This window comes from Anopheles marshallii, chromosome 3, assembly GCF_943734725.1.
Source record: "Anopheles marshallii chromosome 3, idAnoMarsDA_429_01, whole genome shotgun sequence".
Classification (NCBI taxonomy): Eukaryota; Metazoa; Arthropoda; class Insecta; order Diptera; family Culicidae; genus Anopheles; species Anopheles marshallii.
Genome location: NC_071327.1, coordinates 60,860,396 through 60,880,839, shown reverse-complemented (window position 1 = coordinate 60,880,839; position 20,444 = coordinate 60,860,396). Strand labels below are relative to the sequence as shown.

Genomic DNA, 20,444 nt, shown 5'->3' with positions numbered 1-20,444 from the left:
TGAATGGGGTACTGATAGCCGCGTGATATTAGGCTAAATTTGGTGCTAGCGAACCGAGTGAGGAGAGTTGTGTGTTTTACCAAGAAGTAGGCTGGTGTGATTGAATGGCTTTTCGATTGTTTGGTTGCTAGCAACGATGGGACGACATGAGGCATCAGTTATTCGAAGAACATTTCACATCGGGTGGTAAGGCGAACAACTTTACTGGTACGGAAAGGAAAGAACGATAAGCTATCGAAGTCTTGAATACGACGGAAAAATCTGATAAAAGCTAATCTTCGAAATGGAACGATCCAGCATACGGAGTGGTGGAATAGGCGTTGCAATATCGAAGACGGAGATGGAACCGTCCGATCTAACGGTGCAAGATGCCGTTTACGGTACATTTCATTTACCATCGTATGTACGAGCGGTGGTGGCATCGGAAGAGTTTACACGTCTGAAACATTTGAAGCAGTTAGGCGTATCGAATGTAGTTTTTGAAACGGCGTTACACACAAGATACGATCACTCGCTGGGGTAAGTTTGAAAATTCGTACAAAAAAACAACAATCTTTATCTAACCATCCAATTTCCAGAGCATGTTACCTCGCTGGAAGTTTGCTGAAGGAAGTGAATAAGACTCTAGACAAACCTATCACTGAGGACGAAAGGAAGTGTGTGATGGTAAGCAAATCCATGGAGTCATCTTTAGCTCGTTTTAAACTACAAAGTTACATGATTCCTTCCTTTTACATCGCAGTTGGCTGCCGTTTTACACGATTTAGGCCATGGACCTTTCTCTCATCTGTGGGAAAAGTTTGTCGAAGCTTATGGTGCACATTGGCGGGTAAGTAACGTGGAAAAATTTTTGAAACCTAAATCTTAACGCACGTTTTTCACGATTCCAGCACGAACGATCCTCTGTTGAACTTGCAAGAAATCTGTTGGACCGCATGGAAGTTGTCTCGGAAAAACAGATCAATCTAATATGTGCCTTGATACGAGGCGATGCGTCCGAACTTCTGGACGCAGATCGACAGTTTATGACGCAAATCGTTAGCAGCGATGTGGATGTCGATCGTTGCGACTATCTGCAACGCGACGCTCATAGTGTGCCGGGTATAATTAAACCATCCCGGCCCTTTCGGCGAATGTTTGATCGTGTACGAGTTGTTACGGTGCAAGGAAAAGGCCAGCTTGCGTATCATTGGGAAGATTATCCACTGGTGTACGAAATGGCATGCGCCCGACAAATGTTCCATTGCCGTTGCTACCAAGACCCGAAGGTATTGGGCGCAGAGCTCATGATGCTGGACGTGATGCATGAAGCTGAACAGGCAGGTTTTCGATTCTTGCGGTAAGTAAAAAAGATGTTGGTTAATTTCCGCTCATATTTTATTCAGCATCAGTTTCGTTCGTATTAAATATTTCGGTAGGAACATCCGAGTTGGCTGCTTGTTGGTTTAAATTAGGTTCCTGTGGCGTGTCCACCGTCGTGTGTGTGTTTTTGGGATCGTTCAGATTGATTGCGTTGATATACTCAGGGTAGTTAAGGAGTCCGTTCTTATCGGTATCGGCAAACTCGATGAAATCATCGATAACCTCTGCAAGTAGAATGAGAGACAAGCATGTAACATTTTTTTTGGGGTAACTCCGCTTTAAACGGGCGCTATCCCTACCAATGATATGGTTAAATTCTTCATCTTCCAGAAAGGGTGATCGGTCGTCTGGCGTGTGCTTCGAATTTGAATCTATACCGTGCAGCTGCCCTTCGGCCTTGCTATGGTGATGAGTGGCCGCGTGTAACATTTCTAACCCATCGAGATTATCATTGTTGTCCGAATCGTGTAGCTTGAAGTAGTAAAAGTTTTTCTCGTCCTCGGACATTTCCGTCAGACTTTGCTCACCGATCGGTAAACGTTTCAAGTCATCTTCCAGATGTCTGTGATAGTTTTTCGAAGAGGAATGTAGGAAATCAATTGCTGATCATCAGCGACATACATGCACACAAACACTGACTTACTCTCGTTCAGGTTGCAAATGGTCATCCAAGTGAAGTTTTTCTGATCTTCGACTAAATTCACCCCCAGGATGATGGGGTCCCTTTGCACCTGCTGTCGCAACGGGCCCTTGAATGAGCGTAGTGCATAAAACGATGTAGTGTAACAGGAAACTGTTACGGTACGCGAAACTCATACTAACACAGTTCTTCAGGCAGCACTAACTTCTAGTTTTACGTTCACCAAAAGGAATGTTTCGATGGAAAAGTGTTTGTGTGCTAACAAATAATCGCAAGGAACTGTTTTTACCTAGGGTAATGTTTGCATCCTGGCGAAAGTTTGACATTTTGCTGCACTTTATTATTGTTGCTTCCTGCGTATCCTTGTTCATGCGCAATAGAAAGGATGCGGTTTCAGGCAGGGCAGTGTTGCCACTCGCTGTTTATGTTGCTTTTGAGATTGCTGTTGAATATACATTTTAACGGTTTTAACAATTGTTGACCAGATATTCTGTAAACTTTTTTTTTTTTTTAGCAATGGCCATAGTGAACAACTTTCGAAAATACATGGTAAACCTGACCTATTTAAGTATTTAGACGATAACATTATTGGAGAGCTGGCCTCTAGTAATCTTCCGCAGCTTCAAAGAGCTCGAGGAATAATAAACCGTCTGCAAAACAAAGACCTGTACGAAGAAATAGTTCGATTTTCGATCGACATGACAAAAGAGGTACTGAAATTAATTACAAATTCTGCTTACATCTGTAAACTCATTCAATTTCCACTGTTTTCTTTCTTAGATAAAGGAGTACAACTGCCAACAGAGAGAACCCATTGTTGTACAAGCGGTACGATACATAAAATCTGCGCAACAATGGTTTTCTAGCTTTAACGTTACCTTCTACAAACCCGGTACCGATGGTGGTATCGATATTGTTTCCCTGGAGGAAGCAAGGGACCTGAACCAAAGCGTCACATGCGAGTCGGTTGACGAGATTGAGGAGTACATCATGTACTGTACCAGCGTCGACCCGGAAGTGCAAAGACGTGCTAGGCACCACTTTACCCATTTACTCAACGGAACAACAATGGGAAGCTAGTCGGGGTTTTATTTGTGTGTGGAATTTACGAAAAAACGTTAAATTATTTGTTTATCTTCGTTTCTCTACATCAATCAGAGGCTTTTGCTTTGTGTTGTTTGCAGTAAACTACGATTTAGATACGCCCACAACTTAAGATGCATTCATATTTTAGCACCAGTGTGAATATACGTTAATAGAAGAGAGTTATTTTTCTATTTTGAATTTAATTAAACTCATTTGGTTTTGTTTTTTTCTGTGTTTATTTAAAGATTTTTAATTCAGTGTAATAAAAAAAACGTGTTACCTTCGAAGCACCAAAGTTATGGAAAAAGTGTATGGAATAACTGAGAACAAAACTTTTTGTGTTTTTTAATATTTAATATTTATTTTACACATTTTTTCGTCTTCTGCAACACAAAACCATGCATCACCGACGGTTGCATTTAGAGATACCGGTTAAGTTGTTCCGCAATGAAACATGCAACGATCCCGTCCATGATCGATGATCTTCGCAATGGTCGGGCTAAATCGGGGCTAAACACTTTCACGGCTTGATGGTGGATCCTACACGCTAGATGAATAGTTTATACATAAATAATGATGTGGGAATGTGTGTGTGTGTGGTTTTGTGGATTTTAAGTTTCCTGCTTTTTCTTATCATACTACGTTCCGCGCTTGAATGGTCAACGCCGGTTAGTGCGTCGAACCACGCGTAGAAAGGAACACTTTATTTGAGTGGTAGCTGCGTGGCAAGGTACTGCTTATAGAGCCGCTGCTTGCAGAACTGGTAGAATTCGATCTCCTTCGTAAAGTTTCGTCGGACAAGATCCTTTATCTCCTCGCTGACCGGCGGTTTGAAGCTGTTTTTGTTGATCTTTTGCAGTACGTTCACCTCGTTAAAGTAGACGGAGCTGGCGCCGGTAAAGAAGCGCGGAACATACTTCTCCAGCACGGTGAGCGTGGTGTTCAGGTCTTCCAGCACACCAACCACCGCGTACTGGCTTTCGACGGCATACTTGGCGCGTTCCAGTGCTCCGGCACTGTTGAAGGGACTGTGCAAATGAAAGGAAACAGTGGATAGTAACATAATACTTCAGTCACATACATCTACATACACCGCAGTCAATACTCACAGACATTCTTCGCCGTGTCCGCAGAAAAATAGCGTCTGTCGACGATGATCTCCGATGCCCTCGTGGACGGCATTCTGCGAATAGGTGCATTCTGGATCGCCCTGCAGGACGCAGGTTTCAAAATCTTTCTTCAGCCAGCGTGGATCTGGCAGTGGCAGATCGGGAAACGCTTGCTTCCGTTCGACGTAGTACCAGGGCGCACGCACGTAGTAGTACCAGCTGATGATGCGCTCGACCGGATCGCGAACCATATTAACGTAGATCGGCATCGGAAGACCGAAGCGAGTGAAGTTCGTGTAGCAGACATGCTTCACGTACACGGACGGCACCGGCAGATCCATCACCATTTCGGCCAGTTCCTGTTGCCGCTCGGGTGACAGCCGGATCACCTCCAGCCGCTGGACCACATCCCGGTGGAAGGTGTAATCGTTGCGCACCGCCAATCGACGCAGCAGCTCCATGAACGTTTGGCTGCCAACCTTCGGCACCCGGTTGAAGAAGATAATCGGAACCTCTGATCGGCGCGTATTGTTTAGTTCCATCGCTTTGAGGCTCTGCATCTGAGGGAAAGAAGAAGATGAAGAAGCTGTAGTGTTTGTGGCCCCACATCGGGAATGATGGCAACTGATTCTGACGATTTTGACGAAGAAAAACGATTCGGTTTTTATAAAAATCTACCTTTGGGTCTGACCGGGGACTGCCCGGCAAGCTGTAAATTGAAATGATTGTCCGAGCGAGTCCGAAAATGCGAACCAGGTAAATCGTCGAACCAGAGAAATATGAATATTTATGAGACGAAGCGAAAGAGAAATGGCAAAGAAAGTGACCATATTGTGCCGTGACAATCGCATAATAGCCTGGGTAGAATTGTTGCTCACCGAAGCCCCGTCCGGTGGAGGAGGTGGAAGCACAGCACCCAAAAGCAAAACAGTAGATTTGCATAAAAATTAACCAACTCATCCGGCACCACACGGTTTATGATGTTTGTTTCGCGCATACCATCCAGCCCTTCGGTTGGGGTGTTTAGTTGGTAAATGGTTTGGTAAATGGCGATCCTGTTGGTTGCGGATGATGATGATGATCATGATGATGATTGCTTGAAAACGAAAGCATGGCATGTTGGACGGATTTTAAATTTGGTAAGTGTTTACTTTCGGGTTGCCACTTGGAGTAGGTCAGTAGGCGAAGAATGTATAAGCAGAAAGACATAGCATGGAACTCCGGTGCATGGGCGAGATGTGAGAATTTCGTGATTCGGTGATTCTTTCTATTATTTGGTTTCTTTTGCTGAAGAACAATCTAAGTATCTCATGTTAACTGAATTTTAAAAATTCTTTAAGTGTGTTTCATCATAAATAGGAGCAAAAAGAAGGATGAATGATCATTAAAACAATGAGTACTTCAATTTCAAAATTTACAATCACCATAAGTATGCAATGTGTGGAACGTTATCGCATGTAGGTCAAGTGTGCCATCTATCCGGCACGTGCTTATGGTGGGGTTCCACTTATGTACAGGAGGCAACGTGTCGTGTTGTCGATTTGGGCTGATTGTTTTCCTTCGCTTCGAGATACTTTAACTCCACAAACAAACAACCAAAAATGGAGATGATTCACTGACCGTTTGATGTGATAAAGCGTCCCCATTTGTCTAAGGTATGTGCCCAAATTTTCATCCTTTAATGCACATTGTGGCTGATCGGTTTGACTTTCTTTCCTTCTTTCCAATTCTATCGCTTTTCTTATTTTTTTAGTTGCAGCACCAAGGCAACGGCGATAACCTGCCGGAAACCAAGAAGGGACACAATTGTCTGCACCTGGTTCCACACATGTACGGCCGGAATGGATGTACCATCGCAAAATTGGAAGAAAATTGCCCATTTCTCGATGACCTACTTCCCCCAGAGGAGGGGGCGTAAGGATACTTGGTGGGGTAGTTATACGCGAGTAGTTTTCACCGAGAGACAAACAGACATTCACACACACAGTGTGGGACAGTTTGGAGTGTAGCATCTCGCGTCTGGCACCGGGAACACTCCCATAAAACGGTTGAATTATGGCTGCACGTGTCAAAATCGTTTGCCAAAAAGTAAAACAGAGGAGTGAGGGTGGAGACTCCTCCTACCCCCCCCTCCCTCATACTCCCCCCAGTGGCACGGGGTGTAAGCTTGGGTTGCTAAACGATCCACTTTTACGGGGGTCCATGCACACCGAAAGGCAACCCAGGATGCATTTATTGTCTCCGATGCCTTCTCCACGCTACTTGTGGACATTTTTGCTCGCTCACACCCAGAAACACTCGGTTTTAAATCGCATCTTTTCCTTTTGTTTTTTTTTGGCGACATTATGCAAGAAAGCAGCACACATTCACCCGTGTATGTAAATGGTACAACATCTTGCGAAGATAAATTTTCCTTGTAGGTAGGAAGCGCTGTAGCTAAAACCCCGTCGAAGAAGCAGCATAAAAGAAAGCGGCAAACAAACACAAATAGAAGGTGGCATATTTGCGCGGAAATTGCACCACGCGCGCTCTCTTACCACGGATGTTCGGAAGCGTTATAATAAATTCTGTCCTCCCGTTGTCCGACGGGACGCGGCGCGTTTCCGCCTCGACCGCCCGATCCGCAATGATCCTTTAACCACACCGGCTCAGTACCCAGTGGATGCGTGGCGTGCTGGCAGTGTGGTGCACTTCGTGCAAAGATCGTTAGGGGCTTGAATCTTTTTCATTCTCTCCAAAGTGGGGTAAAGGTTTTGGGTGAAATATCCTGGACGAAGCGAACGGTGCCCCGGTAGTGGTGCTTTGTATTTTCTTCTTTATTTCTTCAATTATGATTTTATGTCCAAAGTGAAAACCGAAATTAAGAATGGGTTTTTTGTTGGTGGTTGTTTGCGACAAAAGCAGATTGCCTAGCGCTCTTCTTCTCTCGTTCGGGAGCTGAACAATTCCAAGATCTAGTTCTAATGATTGATGTTTGATTAACTGGTTTGTTATCTAGTAGCGTTGGTAGCATTTTACTTCCGGCGCACATTTAGATTTGCAACAATTGCAAGATGAAACATAAACCTAAAATCCCTTTATTTTTTGTTTTACTCATTGTGACCCAAATAAGGGTTCGAAAAGGTTGAAACGTTACCTGTCCGGTGCTTTTGAGATAGTTGTACGTATGATGCAGATTGCCAATCAGCTCGTGGTGATGGTGCTCATCCGGATGATGGCTTTGGTTAGCTCCGGCCGAAACTGTGGAAAAGGAAGAGACAAGAAATGCGAGCAGACACACGTTAGTGATGGGCTGTTTTTGTGGGGTTAAAACACACACAGAGAGAGAAAGGGAGAAGATGTGATAGAAAATCCCAAACCCCAGCCGTTCTGTACGAACACAAACCGCCCGGAAGGAAGCAATTAGTATCCGTTTTCCGGCTGGGTCGGTTTTTCTTTTGCTCGTTAGTGGCGTAAGCCAAGGCGAGAGATATGTTCCGTTTGTGGTATCAATTATGATTGCATCAATTTCATTCGTCATTTGCCGTTTGTCTGATTCGTCCGGACGGGACACACAAGAAGGAGCACAAATGTGCTCCGAATGTTTGTAGGTACGGTGCAGCAATTCGAATGGGAGTGTTGCATGGGAAGAACCAGAAGGGCTATGATGTTGAAGATGCGCTCCCTGTTGGGGGGAAGTCATTGTGAACGGTTCAGTGTTGTTTTTTGCTGTTGAAGTAGAGTGAGTGTATTCCCACAGCTCGGTAGCATATTCAAGCGCAATCTGTTGTAACAGGCGGTGTTTAATTTTCATAAAGCCTTAAGTTCATGACAAAGTTCAGTGAATGGTTGGTGTTCCTTCTTTTACTGGGACGGTACCTATAAACCAGCCCCCCGAAAAGAAAAAAAAAAGGTAAGTAGGGCAGTAGAAAATAAAATTTCTTTAACTACTAAATGCCGGTTTCGGAAACCACTCCCAAAGCCCTCCAGCCCTGGCTGGACCGAGCTCGGTCCAAGACCGTACGCCGAGGACGACATCTTCAACCGGGCGAAGATCAGTAAAGTTTCAGTGCTCGTAAAACTGCACCGTAATAATACTTGTCCGGAGGAGCGTGCGCTTTTTTTGTTGCTGCTGGTGCTGTTCCGTGGCTGTGGGCAACGGAAATACAGTGCCCGGAGACAGTTTACTACTTGAAGATGTTTCTTTCCTTTGAAGCATGGCGTAAATGTAGTAAAAGAAGGGAAGGGAGAGGACAGATTCGAAGACGCTGCGTTAGAAGATGATTTTCTGGAGGGAGAGGGTGGGAAGGAGGGGGAGGGGGGTTGAACTGGTGGGCGACTCGGTTAAAGTTCGTGACAAAATAAACGTTGCTCATTACGGTGATGTCCCTTCGCCTTTGCGTGCCCAACGGAGCGCGAACTTTTCCAAACTGGCCCGCCTTGCTGTGTTCGCCCGGGACACCACGGATGTGGAAGCGGGGTTCACTTTCACTTGACTTAATGCATTTTCGTTTTCCTTTTTTTTTATGGGTAATACTTTTCTAACCCCTCGGTTCCAGTTCAGCGGTTCTACGTGGTTTGTTTCGAATGTGGATGACAAACCATTGGTACATTGCTTTGTTTTCCCTTTTTTTTTTGGAAGCGGGTGGTGGATTGGTTTTCACTCCACCCACTAAGGGTGGACCATAAATTTGAAAGAAATCATGTTGAACGTGGTGTGTAGGTCTGCTGAACCGTTATGGAAAATAAACTCCAAACCAATTGTTACTGAATGTCCTGTACAGGGTGTTCGAAATTCAGTTCAGTCCGGCGCACATTCCGGACACAACCGGAAAGAGCTTTGTTCTCACTGTGTTCTTGTTTTTTTGTCAACATTGCGAAACAAGTCCCCCGAGTAAGTGGCTTCTACGGTACACGGTTAAGCTTAACTTGCATCGTTGCCGTTTTGCCTTTCTGTTCCCGTGTGCGCTAAGCCTCCTGGCATTCGCATCCCCGACGATGAGTCCTTACATCGCTGACGAAAGTCTCGCATCGATCAAACCCCAACCTCGGCGTAGTGAGGCCGACCCACAAAGCCGAAGTGCAATGTCAATGTGACGTGGATTTGACCGCAGAACATGCCATGCAGCGCCGTCCGGGAGCTCGACCTAACGCGGTACGGTGGAACCACCGCTTTGTGTCCTTTTGTCCACCCTCCCCCGAGGGGTTTGTACTTTTCACCTGTTCCGCTACGGTCATTCATGACACATCGACCGGGGCGAAGCGGGTCCGCCAAGACTGCAGCCAACCAGCAACGTGTACTGCATCGGTGCCCCGTTTGGTTATCCATCCATGCCGGCCGGGATCTGCGTTGGTTGGTGTGAGGTGTGAAACACCCTGGACAGGATACCGGGGACAGATCGACCGGCCGACTGACAGCAGCCACTCGATGCAACGTAAACGCAACATTTATGCTCGCTTATTCACGGTTCGTTAGCGCTGTTTACCAGTTCAACAGTTTCCCTCCAAACCCGTCAGTCAAGTTCATTATAATTTTTCATCCGTGCGGTGCCCCGTAGCGTTCGGAAGACAGCACTGTCCGCTGTGGGTAGAAGGATGACCCGATAGTCCACTCGGGTGTGCTGTGTTTGTCGGCTGGCGGTGGTCACCGTACCGCGGGCATTTAACTCCCGGGGAAAAAACCGAGAGTTTTCCCAGTATATTTCATACTTTTTTGTCACCTTTTCCTTCAGTTGGCTGTACAAAATGGCGTTTGTAGGGGGGGTTTTTTTTGGAGGGGGGTAGGACTGTTTTTATTAAAAAAGGAAAAGAGAATTTCGACCCACAGAAGGATCATTCCTGGCTGGGGTTTATTGGTTGACAGAAAAGGTTTATCGCGGGAAAACAGAAAGGACACTTACGGGGTGAGAATAAATAAATTTTCATAAATTAACATTTTTCAGCTACTTTAAAATTAATCCATTGCATGTAAAGCCACAAATAATGGTTGTACAGTGCGATGCATTCGTTTAGCGGCACCAGCATATTGATATGCTTCTCAGTTAAATTAAATCTAATCAAATTAAATTATTGAAGTCATCAAATTAAATCGAACTTTTCTATAAGTTATTCAAGATCATGTTATGTAAAGCATAAAGTTAATCGATTGGAGCTTATACAGAACCACATGTACTGGACTAATGAATGGATTCACACATTTTTTACGTGAGAAAATGTTCAATTTGGATGGTTTCCACTAGTACAGTCTATATTGGAATAATTTATAGAGTCAAGCAGGGATCCGTTCTAAGAGATTTATGGAGGAGCAACGGAAAGGGCATTTCCCAGCTATTCTAAGCATCCTATCTGCTTGGGTATCCACGAGAAAGACTTCGAAGGCTTACGGTGAAGTTCTGAAAGATGTTTTGATTCTGTAATTGGTGGATTGCTCGTATGACTACACTGTTTTCTAGCAGAATAATGCCTCACTTCACGCATCATGCCAATGAAAGGCATGGTTGAAATCAAAAGTAATCCCGGTTCATGAGCTTGCAGTTCAGATTGCGACTCTATGGAGAATTTTTGGAGAATAATGGCAGCAAAGTGTTACGCAAAGCGACCTCAGGACCTCAAAGTCAGGAGCATCAGGGAATGCTGAGAGTAAATCAGCTCTCAAACAGTCAAAAACCTTGTTACTTCAATGGCAAAACAAATCTTTGAAATCATTAAAACAAAGAAAAGGAGTTTCCTAATACTAAAATATGTAGCATCAAGACAGTTTGACTTATTTCTTTGACCTTTGGCTTTGTTTAAACGAATGAAACACCAAGTTTTTGTGATTTAAATTTGCTAAAGCAAATTGGTTGATTGTTGAAGGATTTTTTGTATAATTTGATTTCGAAAACATAAATAAAACTTTAAGAAAAGATAAAGGGAATCGGATTTCAGTTCGCTATGTAGTTTGGAATGAGATTCAACGGGGTTTAAGGCACTTCTTTATACCGTGTGAAACGATCTACTTATCATACTAATGTGATATTATGGCACGAAAAAATTCATTAAAATTCTTCAAAGTTTTTGAAGAAATACTAGCCAACAAAATTTTCAAACAAATCTATTAGAACTGTATCTGCGAACACATCCAATGTGCGTGTTATTCAGAGAAGGATTTATTAAAAAAGAGCCTTTCACGGGCAAATCTTCCAACGACTATTCGCGGAATCGATAAAAAGCAATTACACATACCCCCAAAATTACATGCGGCACAGTCGGAGACACTTTGGAAACAATCGTACCGAAAATCCTAACCGAAAAGGTGTTTCGCAGCATCCGATCCACTGAAAGCGACCGGCGTCCATACCCAACCTGCATCGGGAAATTGGCGGCTGCGTTGCTGAATGGGCAAATGTTTCGCCCCCGGGAAAATGTCTCCCAGTTCCGGAACGGTGAACCGATTCGGTGCTGGCGAAACGTTTCCCAAATCACGGCAAAACTCGGCACGGTCAGCTCAGTTGCGGGGCACGGCCAGTTTATGCATTGGGCTCGTAAAATTTAATTTCCATCCATTGTTACGCGTGCCAGCACCGTTTCGTACGTTCCGTATCGCAACCGGTCAGCCCTGACCCTGGCATTTCTCGCTTACCGTCGGTGGTGGACGATGGCGGTGGAAGCGCTTCAGCTTTTCCGCATTTCCGTAAAGAGCCGTCGCCGGCAGATTGCTGCCGGACGTAATGTCGTAAATTGTTCCACCAAGATCACCAGGGGTACGGGCCAAGGGCAAGGTTTCGGATTGCCGGTGGTGATTTTGCGAGATCCGGTAAGGCGTTGCCGCTGTACATTAACACACAGTAGGTTACTTACCGAGTGTGGCCTACCATAAGGGTAAAAGGGTTCTCGGGCTGTGCCCACATTTATGATCACTATCAATTGCCGATAGTGATCGGAATTGCTGCCGGTACGACAGTTATTTCGACATTCCGATACGATTCTGGTGGTGATTATTATTTCAAGGTGCGACAAACTCGGACGACACTTTGGGTGGATGTAAAAAGTACGCAAACACATTGATTGGGCACATTCTTTTCTCGGGAGTCTTAATTCCTACAGTGCGGAGGGTCTTAATAGCAACATGTCGTAGGTAAAATTGTTGCAAAAGAGTTTTCGGAACAACAATTCGTGGACGTGTTGGAATAATTACTCTGCTATTCGGCACTGTCTTCCAGATTTTCCAGTTTTCGGAACGACAATTCGTGGACGGCAATGTCTTCCAGATTTTCCACGATGAATAAAAGAGTGTTCCCTCCTCATGAATGATTCTTCATTCATCTTCAATAATCAGTGATGCATTGTTGCAGGTATCGTTTACTTTGGCACATTTTTGGAAGCTCCCCTGTATTCATCAAGACTTTCCAATACCGTTCCCGACGAGACAATCATTATTGTCCCAATTTATCATTCGAATCTTTCCCTTGCAATGAAGCAAAAAAAAACCGATTCCGGGTGTCAATGCTGCATCCCTATGCTTGTCTGCACTCATTGGAATTCATTACTGCTGGAGAGCAAAAAAGCCTCAACCTGCTGACCATTGGAACTAGCCCTATTCATACCGTGCATCTTGTGTGGCGTGTTGGACACACCCGATTTCAAAATTGTGAGCTATGTAAGTTCAGCATTCTGCTGGCCATCCATTCCCCATCATCTGTTTAAACAATAATTCACGATTCCAAACGGTTCGAGACGGTTCGTTCCGGACGGTTCCGGGTTTTGCAGCAAGACACTGGGTGTTGTCTATCGCCATTCGGGTTCTCGAGGTTCGCCTGGTAGAGCGTATTGTCTGCTTGCGCTTCCGAACTACGAATTAATTATCGATTCTAGGTCCATAAATGAGTGCAGCTACCGGTACGGTTCTTTACGGCCCTGTCAAGCCCGAGAGGAAGCGGGATTGAAGCAGCATCGACCGTAGTGCAACGATCGAGTTAAATCGTTTAAAGAGCAAAGAGCAATTAGAGTAGCCATTCCTTCTTCTGACCGGAAATGGGGTGCACTGGGAAAGGAGTAAACTGCGACTGTGTCATGTGTGCGAATCGACACACCGAGCACAACCATGATTGGATCGATTAGCTGTTTGATGAAAACGAGGGCTGCCGACAGTGGGAGAGGCTAACCAAAAGCAGCCATACGACTCCCATTTGCATCTTGGGCCAGTTTTATCCAGCCAACCAGCCTGGTACGTAGAATCAAGAATAGTGACCCTTTTCGAGGGGGGTTTTCCATGATGGAAGCACGCATCTTACGATTCTTGAGGGTGATTGTGATTTGGAAAGCGAATCAAAAATGCTTCCGGTGGCTAGAGATTAGGAAAATACTTTTATCATTTTCCAGTACTGGGTTCGCATGCAATGATAGTTATTAAAGGCTTCAAATTAAAGACCAGACTTACTGATCCACCTCAGGAATGAAGGCTCTTTGATGTACATAAATCAAGCTACCAAATGTCTAGTTTGAGGAACTTGTCGCAATCATCACGTGATTAATTTCCATTTTTTCCATGACTCGCCGGTACATTTTCTTATAAATCGCTGAGCCGTGTTGACGTGTAAGCATGTCCGAGTATCGTATGTTGGTGTCCATTAAATGTAAATGTATGATAACAACAGTTTAATCCTCCGTGTGAACGAGCTCGTTGTCAGCTAGGGCGGGATATCGGCCATTCTGGGGCGAGTTCTTGCGCGTTGGTCAGAAATCTCGCTGACAGCTGATGGCTTGATACCACCATCCGCAAAGTGCACTTCCGAAAAAGGGGTAACAGCAATGTCCACCGCCCGGTTGCTTCGTCGATCGGATTTTCATGCTCATCATACTTGCAAATTGGTGAGCGCGAACCGGACGGTTCCGAAACGCTTCCCAGTGCAGGTGGGGGGGGGGGGGGGTCAGATCAACAGCGGAATAATTTATTCATTTCCATCGATCGGACCGATCGAACGGCCATCAAATAGTTTTGGTCCTGCAGGACGCTCGCATATGCAGAACGCTTGCAATGTTTGCGAACGGGAAGGTAGGCAGACCATAGACGGGGAACGCGCCGTGTCGTGGGGCCGGCCATTTTCTGGCACGAGATGAAGTTGTGCCATCGATGATGTTCGTAGGAGGGTTTTAATTCGGTAGCAAAATATTATTATTTGCTCATCACCAACACACTCGGAGAACGGTTGGCATTTCGAGCTGGTGCCGGCTGTCGAACACAGCCTCCATTAGCCTACTTCCGAAGCACCGAGCGGGTGCCGGCTAGAATGGAGTTGTGTTGTCTTTCGTGCAGCTTACGTGTGTACGGATGCGTAAGTGCGCGTGCAAGATTCGAGGGTCTTCTTTGCTGGTAAAAGGGTGCCAGCAGTCGGATGGGCGTTCGATCAATCGTTATGTTGTTGATTCGGGAGAAAAATTGAATAACAAATGCCGTTCGATCGATTGGTCAAAAGGGGACCATCAACCGTACGGCGTGTGTCGCACGAGTTACCGAGAGTTTTCTTTGTCGATAGAAACCCACAGGTCAGCAAACAGCAAGCCAGGTCAGCAGGTTTCATCGGAAGGACAGTGTTTGTTTGGTAGGGAGCGATGATGCGTTGATGCTTTTTAAAAATAAATCGAAGCATTAGTAGCATGTGTTTGGGTTTATATTCTCATTTTATACTTTTTATGTTCCATATTATGATTATTTTTATCTCTTTTAGACTCGTTACTGGGATTTAAGCTTCTTGTTTTTGTGTGTAAATATCAAGTCTCAAGTACTGCACATTTTTTCTAAAACATTCCAGTACTGATAAAACAATTTCAATTTGCTTATAACACAATTTATGAATTGCAAAGGTATCTGCGACTAAATTGTTTGTACAATGTCCTAGCGAAACCGAGTTAAAAAATAGAAAGGGAAAGCCCAACCATTCTAATTTGTTCGCCCGCCGCGAACCGTTCAATGTGTACGGCTCTTGTGAATCGATCGTGTCGTGTCGAAAACCATGCCCAGCATTACTATTGGACACTTCAATCGCACCCCCGCATAACCCCCCGGTCACACATATGTTGGGAGCGATTTCCTTTTTGGAATGCTCAACAGTAAACGCCGACTGGCGGTAGGTGTATGGGGCTGAAATTGAGAGCACACTCGAAATGGTTCACCGGATGATCACGACGCACGACAACGATCGTGAATTTCGCCATCACGTTGCCTACACATCCACACGTAGTCAACGTCTGGTACAGTAACCAATTAATGTTGTAAAAGCAAACCAAAAGACAATGTACAGATACGTCATACAGAGACCGGTTATTGGGTGAACTTCTTGTCGAAGATCTAGTTCAATAATTTCGAGCCAAAAACCGAGAGGAAGCCAATCTTCAAGGCTACGAAAAAGCTGAACCAAACACTATTTGGGCATAATAATTTATGATATATCTATTTAACAGATGTATCTTTTACTTTCTGGCATGACCACATCTCTAATTTACTCGACTTTGTGCTTCTCAACTCTATATATCTTCAATGTTTCGTGAGATCTCCATGGAAGTAATATATTACTAATATTGATGATAATTTTAAGTGATAAATTAATGACCTTGATAACAAATCCAAGTTAATAAAAGATTATTTTTTAAGAACTTTGCAAGTTACCGACCCATTTATATCGGAGTGCTTTGTTCACAAACTGCTGGGGCTAGACCGATTACCACACGCGGCAAGCGAGTGCGCATACATCATATTGCCCACAAAACCACAGGGTCAGTTACGGACCTGTGTTCCCTGTTCTACTGTGAAATTCTCCACCGTGCAATGGCGGTGTAGTATCAATTGCGGAAGCAGAAGCAGCAGCGATGTAAACGATATGCAAGTTGCTGCAAACACACAGCAGGCCGAGATGCATGCGGCGGCCCGAGCGCTGCAATTACTGAGCTACCGCGCGTGCACACGTGCCATCGTCACCATCGGCCGAGGGTTACCGTATGTGGTGGTGTGGTGTAATCGATCACTCGGCAAAATGGAGGTTTGGTGCCAATTTTTACCCCACTCCCCAGTGCCCCCTCCTCCCCTAACCTCCGCTTTTCCTCAGCCGGTAACAAAGCTCCATTTCGTGCCATCCGCAGCACACGGCCGGGCTGCGATATATCTGCAAGTACCGGTCATCCTCCAATCTGCGATTGGCGCTCGGTTTGACTAATTTATGGTGCAGAGATTGCGGCATACGGTTTAATGCGTACACTCGGGGTGGTGCTGCATGCTGCGGTTGCAACGACCCCATCCCCCTAAACCATGGTTCACCCGACCATTCTGAGCATCGCCGGGCTTCGTGGTGGCGACTGCATACCCTGCACCGGGTTGGTTGGTTATGGAGAAGGCCGAAAAAAAATGGTCCTTAGTGAGGACAAAACAAAACCCGGACGCAATCGGTTAGATTTCGTTCGCGTTGATTGCGGTGCATGGGTGCATTCGGTTCTAATTGTCTGGAATTGATTTCGGAACTTCGTTACATAGGGCAAGCTTTTACCGCTGTACTGCTGTTATGGTTGGCTACGGCATTGTTGCGATGAGCCAGATGATGGTGAAGCTCGCAATGAAAACGCCAGCCAGTTCAACGAACAGGGGACATATTCATATGGCCTTTGTAACAATCACTGCATGACTTGTAAAGCATCATCAAAAGCGGGTTAGACATCAGGCAATTTCTGAGACAGACCCACCTCAAACTACAAACGAAACGTTTACTTTGCGTCAGGCACAGAGCAACATCTCGGATTTGTTAACATCATAAAATGGCCGAAATGAATGCAGCACCGTACGCTGACCTCTTGCGAACAAAGAAATCGTTGGTTCGTCGATGGTGATTCTGTGTTGCGATGCCATTCGTGTCATCACCGCTGCAGGTGAAAACGCTAGCGCATAGCATGTTGTAATTTGGTCTTGATTCAATAAATGCATAATTGCACGTTGAATGCATGCCTTGGTTGGATTGTATTTGGTTTGGTTTCGTGTTTGGTATCATTGAAATTGCTTAAATGATAAAATGGGATACATTGTTGGTACAAACCAACCACATAACTCATTACTTCTAGCAGACAAAAATGGAAATCGAAAGTTGATCATAATAATTCTCTGTGAGAATGAAACATCTGCCAGCGGTATCGAATGGGTGTTCCCAAGAATATCCACGTAGTACACCATTATAGCGATATCTCCTGTTTACTATAAATTTATAAAGTGAACTTCTTGGTTTGCTTGTAATATATCCTCCAATAAGTGAGCGCATTTTCAATGGAGGAGTCGCTATAATGACGAGCTCTATGGCGAACTTACTGTCGTACAGCGGATCAGACACGTCCAGTGGGCTGGTCATGTCATGAGAATGACACTGGACCATCTCCCCCTTAAAGCCCTTTTAGGTCATCACATCGACAGAGGAGATAGGCCCAAACTAAGATGGAGTGATGGCGTTTATGCGTCCGCCAGAAAGAAAGATTAGTAGGCCAATTGCCAACTTCTGCAGCAGGCCAAGACCGTGAAGTGGTTGTTGGACCTGATAAGTAAGTAATTAAGTAATATATTCAACATTTCACGTGACTTTTTTTGTAATGATTTTTGGAAGAAAATTAGCTATTTGAAGGCTTTTTCAATCATCTATATATATAGTTTAACCCTTGAAATTTGTACTATAAACTAGCTCAGGCGTCAAATTGAAAAACCCACTTATCTCCGAATTCGCCTACAAGAGAATCCGTGTATCTTGGGGATTATCTGTACACGATGTTAAGATTAGATATGATAGAATGTTGTGCTGCCATAGCTTCATGAAGTACACACATGTGAGCCAAGAGATGGACATGTCTAAGTCGAGAAGGATTGAAGGAGACTCGGATCAACAACTCCATTTTACTTGTCGTCATCACTGTAAAGCAAATCTGACTTGCGTCCTGCTCGACAGTGAAGATTCTCTCCGCCTTTAGCAGGTCCGCCGGTACCAGCGCGACAGAAGCCAGCGACAGATTTAGAAATCAAAAGGTGAAGGACACCGAAACGGTACGAAATTCGAGGCCAGAATAAAGTTTGTAATCCAATTTAAGATGCTAATAAGGATTTGTTTCGTTCTGACATTTGTGGAAAATCCTAGCATCGTCTCGTCCACTGCTTTCGCCTTTCATTAGCTGCGAGATTTTGCGGTGGTTCACGCGATTCGGTAATGATGTCAGCGTAGCGCATCGCATCGCTAGACTGTAAAGTGTAAACGATACGGAGGTTCCTGCCGGGTGATCCCCGGTGTAGCTCTGCCACACGGGGATGAAACCTTCCCACGTTGCTGTGTTGTGTCACACTAGCGCACCCTCGACGGGCGCTCACGGACGGGCAAAACACGGGTTTCTCTTTCGATTGCCACGGTGCCACAGATAAGACGAGCCCGAAGCTTCGTAATGATGTGAAGTGTAATTAACGGAAACTGTTTAATTTACCAGCGCGCACGGTACGTGTGCTGCCCGGATTCGGCGTTCGCGTGTTGGTGTGACGCGAACAGCCCAGATGTTCGTTACCATCGGAACCATGCTTTAAAGTGGTACGGCATGTGTTCGATGCCCGGAACTCCCGGGGAACGTACGTTCGTCCGGGGCTTACGGGGGTTTTGGGATGCGAATCGAAACGTGCCAAGATTACGCTGAGAAAATGGTACAATTGTCACTGAATTATAAGGTATATTTGTATCGAACGTTAACTTCACTGCTGTAAGTTATTGCAACGATAATGAAGTTTAATTGAACTTCAATTACGGGTGGATGGTGTTGCTTCCACTGCGTGGCAATGGGAACATTTGAACTAAATTGCATCGTGCACGCACTTAAAGTGGGGTGTAATATTGATTTAGATAGTTATGTGTTTAATTAGAGTGAGCTGTTTTAATGGGACTTTTGAAACACCTAGCTGTAACTTCCACGATCCAACTGCTGGACGAAAGTTTTAGTGGATCACTCATAATCTGCACCGAAGCACACCCGTTCTTGGTGTTCTTTACAGCGCTCCCCTACACCCTTCTGGTAGCATTAGCTGTATGGAAGTTCTTATGCAGCCCTGAATGCACTTCCATTTTAATGCTCTATCGTTAAGCGAACTCCCTGCATATCGTAGCATACTATAAAGCGTTCTTCTCGTGCTGCTCATATTCCGTTCCTGTAGTAGCTGGGACGGACCACCCGCCGCAGCGCAGCTAATTATGTTTATGTGCAATTTTACAAGCCACAATCCGCTAGAAAAACTTTCGCACCCGCCTGTCACACGTACTTACGGTCACGAGGGCTGCAACGATTTTAATGCATCGAGCATAATCAACTTATTCTCCCTGTCGGGGCACTGTCGTGTGTAGTTGGCATGAAGACACCTTCGGCAAACGGAGAGTCTGAAATCTTATTAATTTGCATACAAAAAAGTTAGCCTCGGTGTATTTTTGTTTTCGGTCTCGGTGTGTGTTTCTGCTACTAGTTCTACTGCTACTATCGGTGCCAGCTTTTGCTGGTGTGATGCAGATTTTTTTATTTGCTGGGTGTAACATCGATTCGGAATGGGCCTGCACCATTTGCAGGGATCTCCATGAATGTCCACATCCGTATCCAAGCCCCCGATTCCTGGTGAGCTTTTGCCACACAAAATCTGAATCCGAACGCTCATCGTGGCTTAGACACTTGACTATAAACACAAATAATGGTCTTGCCGTTCCCCAAAACGCCCTTCCGCACTGGAATGTGCCCGGTGGTCCACCAGGAAGGAGCGTTTGGAAATCTGGCAAATGACATCAGGTAAAAGTTTGCCCAGACTGCAACAAAACGGAACGATACATCGGTGCCAAAGCAGGTGCATCGGATTGCAAACCGAGGTGATGTGCAGGATCTGCATAGAATACACAACACAACACACACACACACACTGTATGTGTAAAACCCGCTTGGAACTCATCCGAATGTGGTGTATTCTGGCTGGTGGAGAATGCCAACCAAACCAACCCGCTCCGGTTGAATGTCAAATGAAAATAAACGATTCCATTTTGCGGCAGTGTCTAGCGAAAGGGGGGAGCAACTGACAGCCGCACTTCGCTGCGACAAAAAGGTACACCGAGACGGGGAATGGAATAAAAACTCATGGAAACCATGGATTTGCCACCGTCTGCTGCTCCACGTCCGCACGGTCCGGTGGCCTTGATTTGTTCTGCGGAGCTGGACGCTCGGTGACCTCGCTGTCGGACGCAAATTCCGATCGGATAAGGCAG

General features: G+C 45.2%; 3 protein-coding genes across 3 annotated transcripts in view; 1 reads left to right on the top strand and 2 right to left on the bottom strand.

Annotated features, from left to right (window-relative positions):
• Positions 1–283: 283 nt before the first annotated feature.
• LOC128713378 (deoxynucleoside triphosphate triphosphohydrolase SAMHD1 homolog) lies at positions 284–3,082 on the top strand. The gene is made up of 6 exons (XM_053808236.1): positions 284–519; positions 579–666; positions 743–829; positions 891–1,339; positions 2,517–2,712; positions 2,783–3,082. The coding sequence occupies exons 1-6, from the start codon at positions 284–286 to the stop codon at positions 3,080–3,082; spliced, it is 1,356 nt and encodes a 451-aa protein (XP_053664211.1).
• On the bottom strand, positions 1,378–2,178 carry LOC128713379 (multiple coagulation factor deficiency protein 2 homolog). Its single transcript, XM_053808237.1, has 3 exons — positions 2,006–2,178; positions 1,662–1,924; positions 1,378–1,586 (listed from the first exon to the last, which is right to left on the bottom strand). The coding sequence occupies exons 1-3, from the start codon at positions 2,176–2,178 to the stop codon at positions 1,378–1,380; spliced, it is 645 nt and encodes a 214-aa protein (XP_053664212.1).
• A 709-nt stretch (positions 3,083–3,791) lies between the features above and the next one.
• LOC128716380 (heparan sulfate 2-O-sulfotransferase pipe) overlaps positions 3,792–20,444 on the bottom strand; it is a 111,950-nt gene continuing 95,297 nt past the window's right edge. Inside the window, exons 3-5 of the mRNA XM_053811300.1 lie at positions 7,334–7,437; positions 4,198–4,757; positions 3,792–4,116 (exon numbers count right to left, since the gene is read on the bottom strand). Coding sequence (XP_053667275.1) covers positions 3,792–4,116; positions 4,198–4,757; positions 7,334–7,437 — 989 coding nt within the window. The remainder of the gene's footprint in view (positions 4,117–4,197; positions 4,758–7,333; positions 7,438–20,444) is intronic.

What these genes read in the sequence shown, in the direction of transcription:
- LOC128713379 (XM_053808237.1), bottom strand. Translation starts at nt 2,178, where the DNA reads ATGAGTTTCGCGTACCGTAACAGTTTCCTGTTACACTACATCGTTTTA. An exon ending in CATTTGCAACCTGAACGAGA is followed by an intron (nt 1,925 to 2,005) that starts GTAAGTCAGTGT and finishes AAACTATCACAG; the next exon opens with ACATCTGGAAGATGACTTGA. An exon ending in AGAATTTAACCATATCATTG is followed by an intron (nt 1,587 to 1,661) that starts GTAGGGATAGCG and finishes TTCTACTTGCAG; the next exon opens with AGGTTATCGATGATTTCATC.
- LOC128713378 (XM_053808236.1), top strand. Translation starts at nt 284, where the DNA reads ATGGAACGATCCAGCATACGGAGTGGTGGAATAGGCGTTGCAATATCG. An exon ending in ACGAAAGGAAGTGTGTGATG is followed by an intron (nt 667 to 742) that starts GTAAGCAAATCC and finishes TTTACATCGCAG; the next exon opens with TTGGCTGCCGTTTTACACGA. An exon ending in CTTATGGTGCACATTGGCGG is followed by an intron (nt 830 to 890) that starts GTAAGTAACGTG and finishes TCACGATTCCAG; the next exon opens with CACGAACGATCCTCTGTTGA.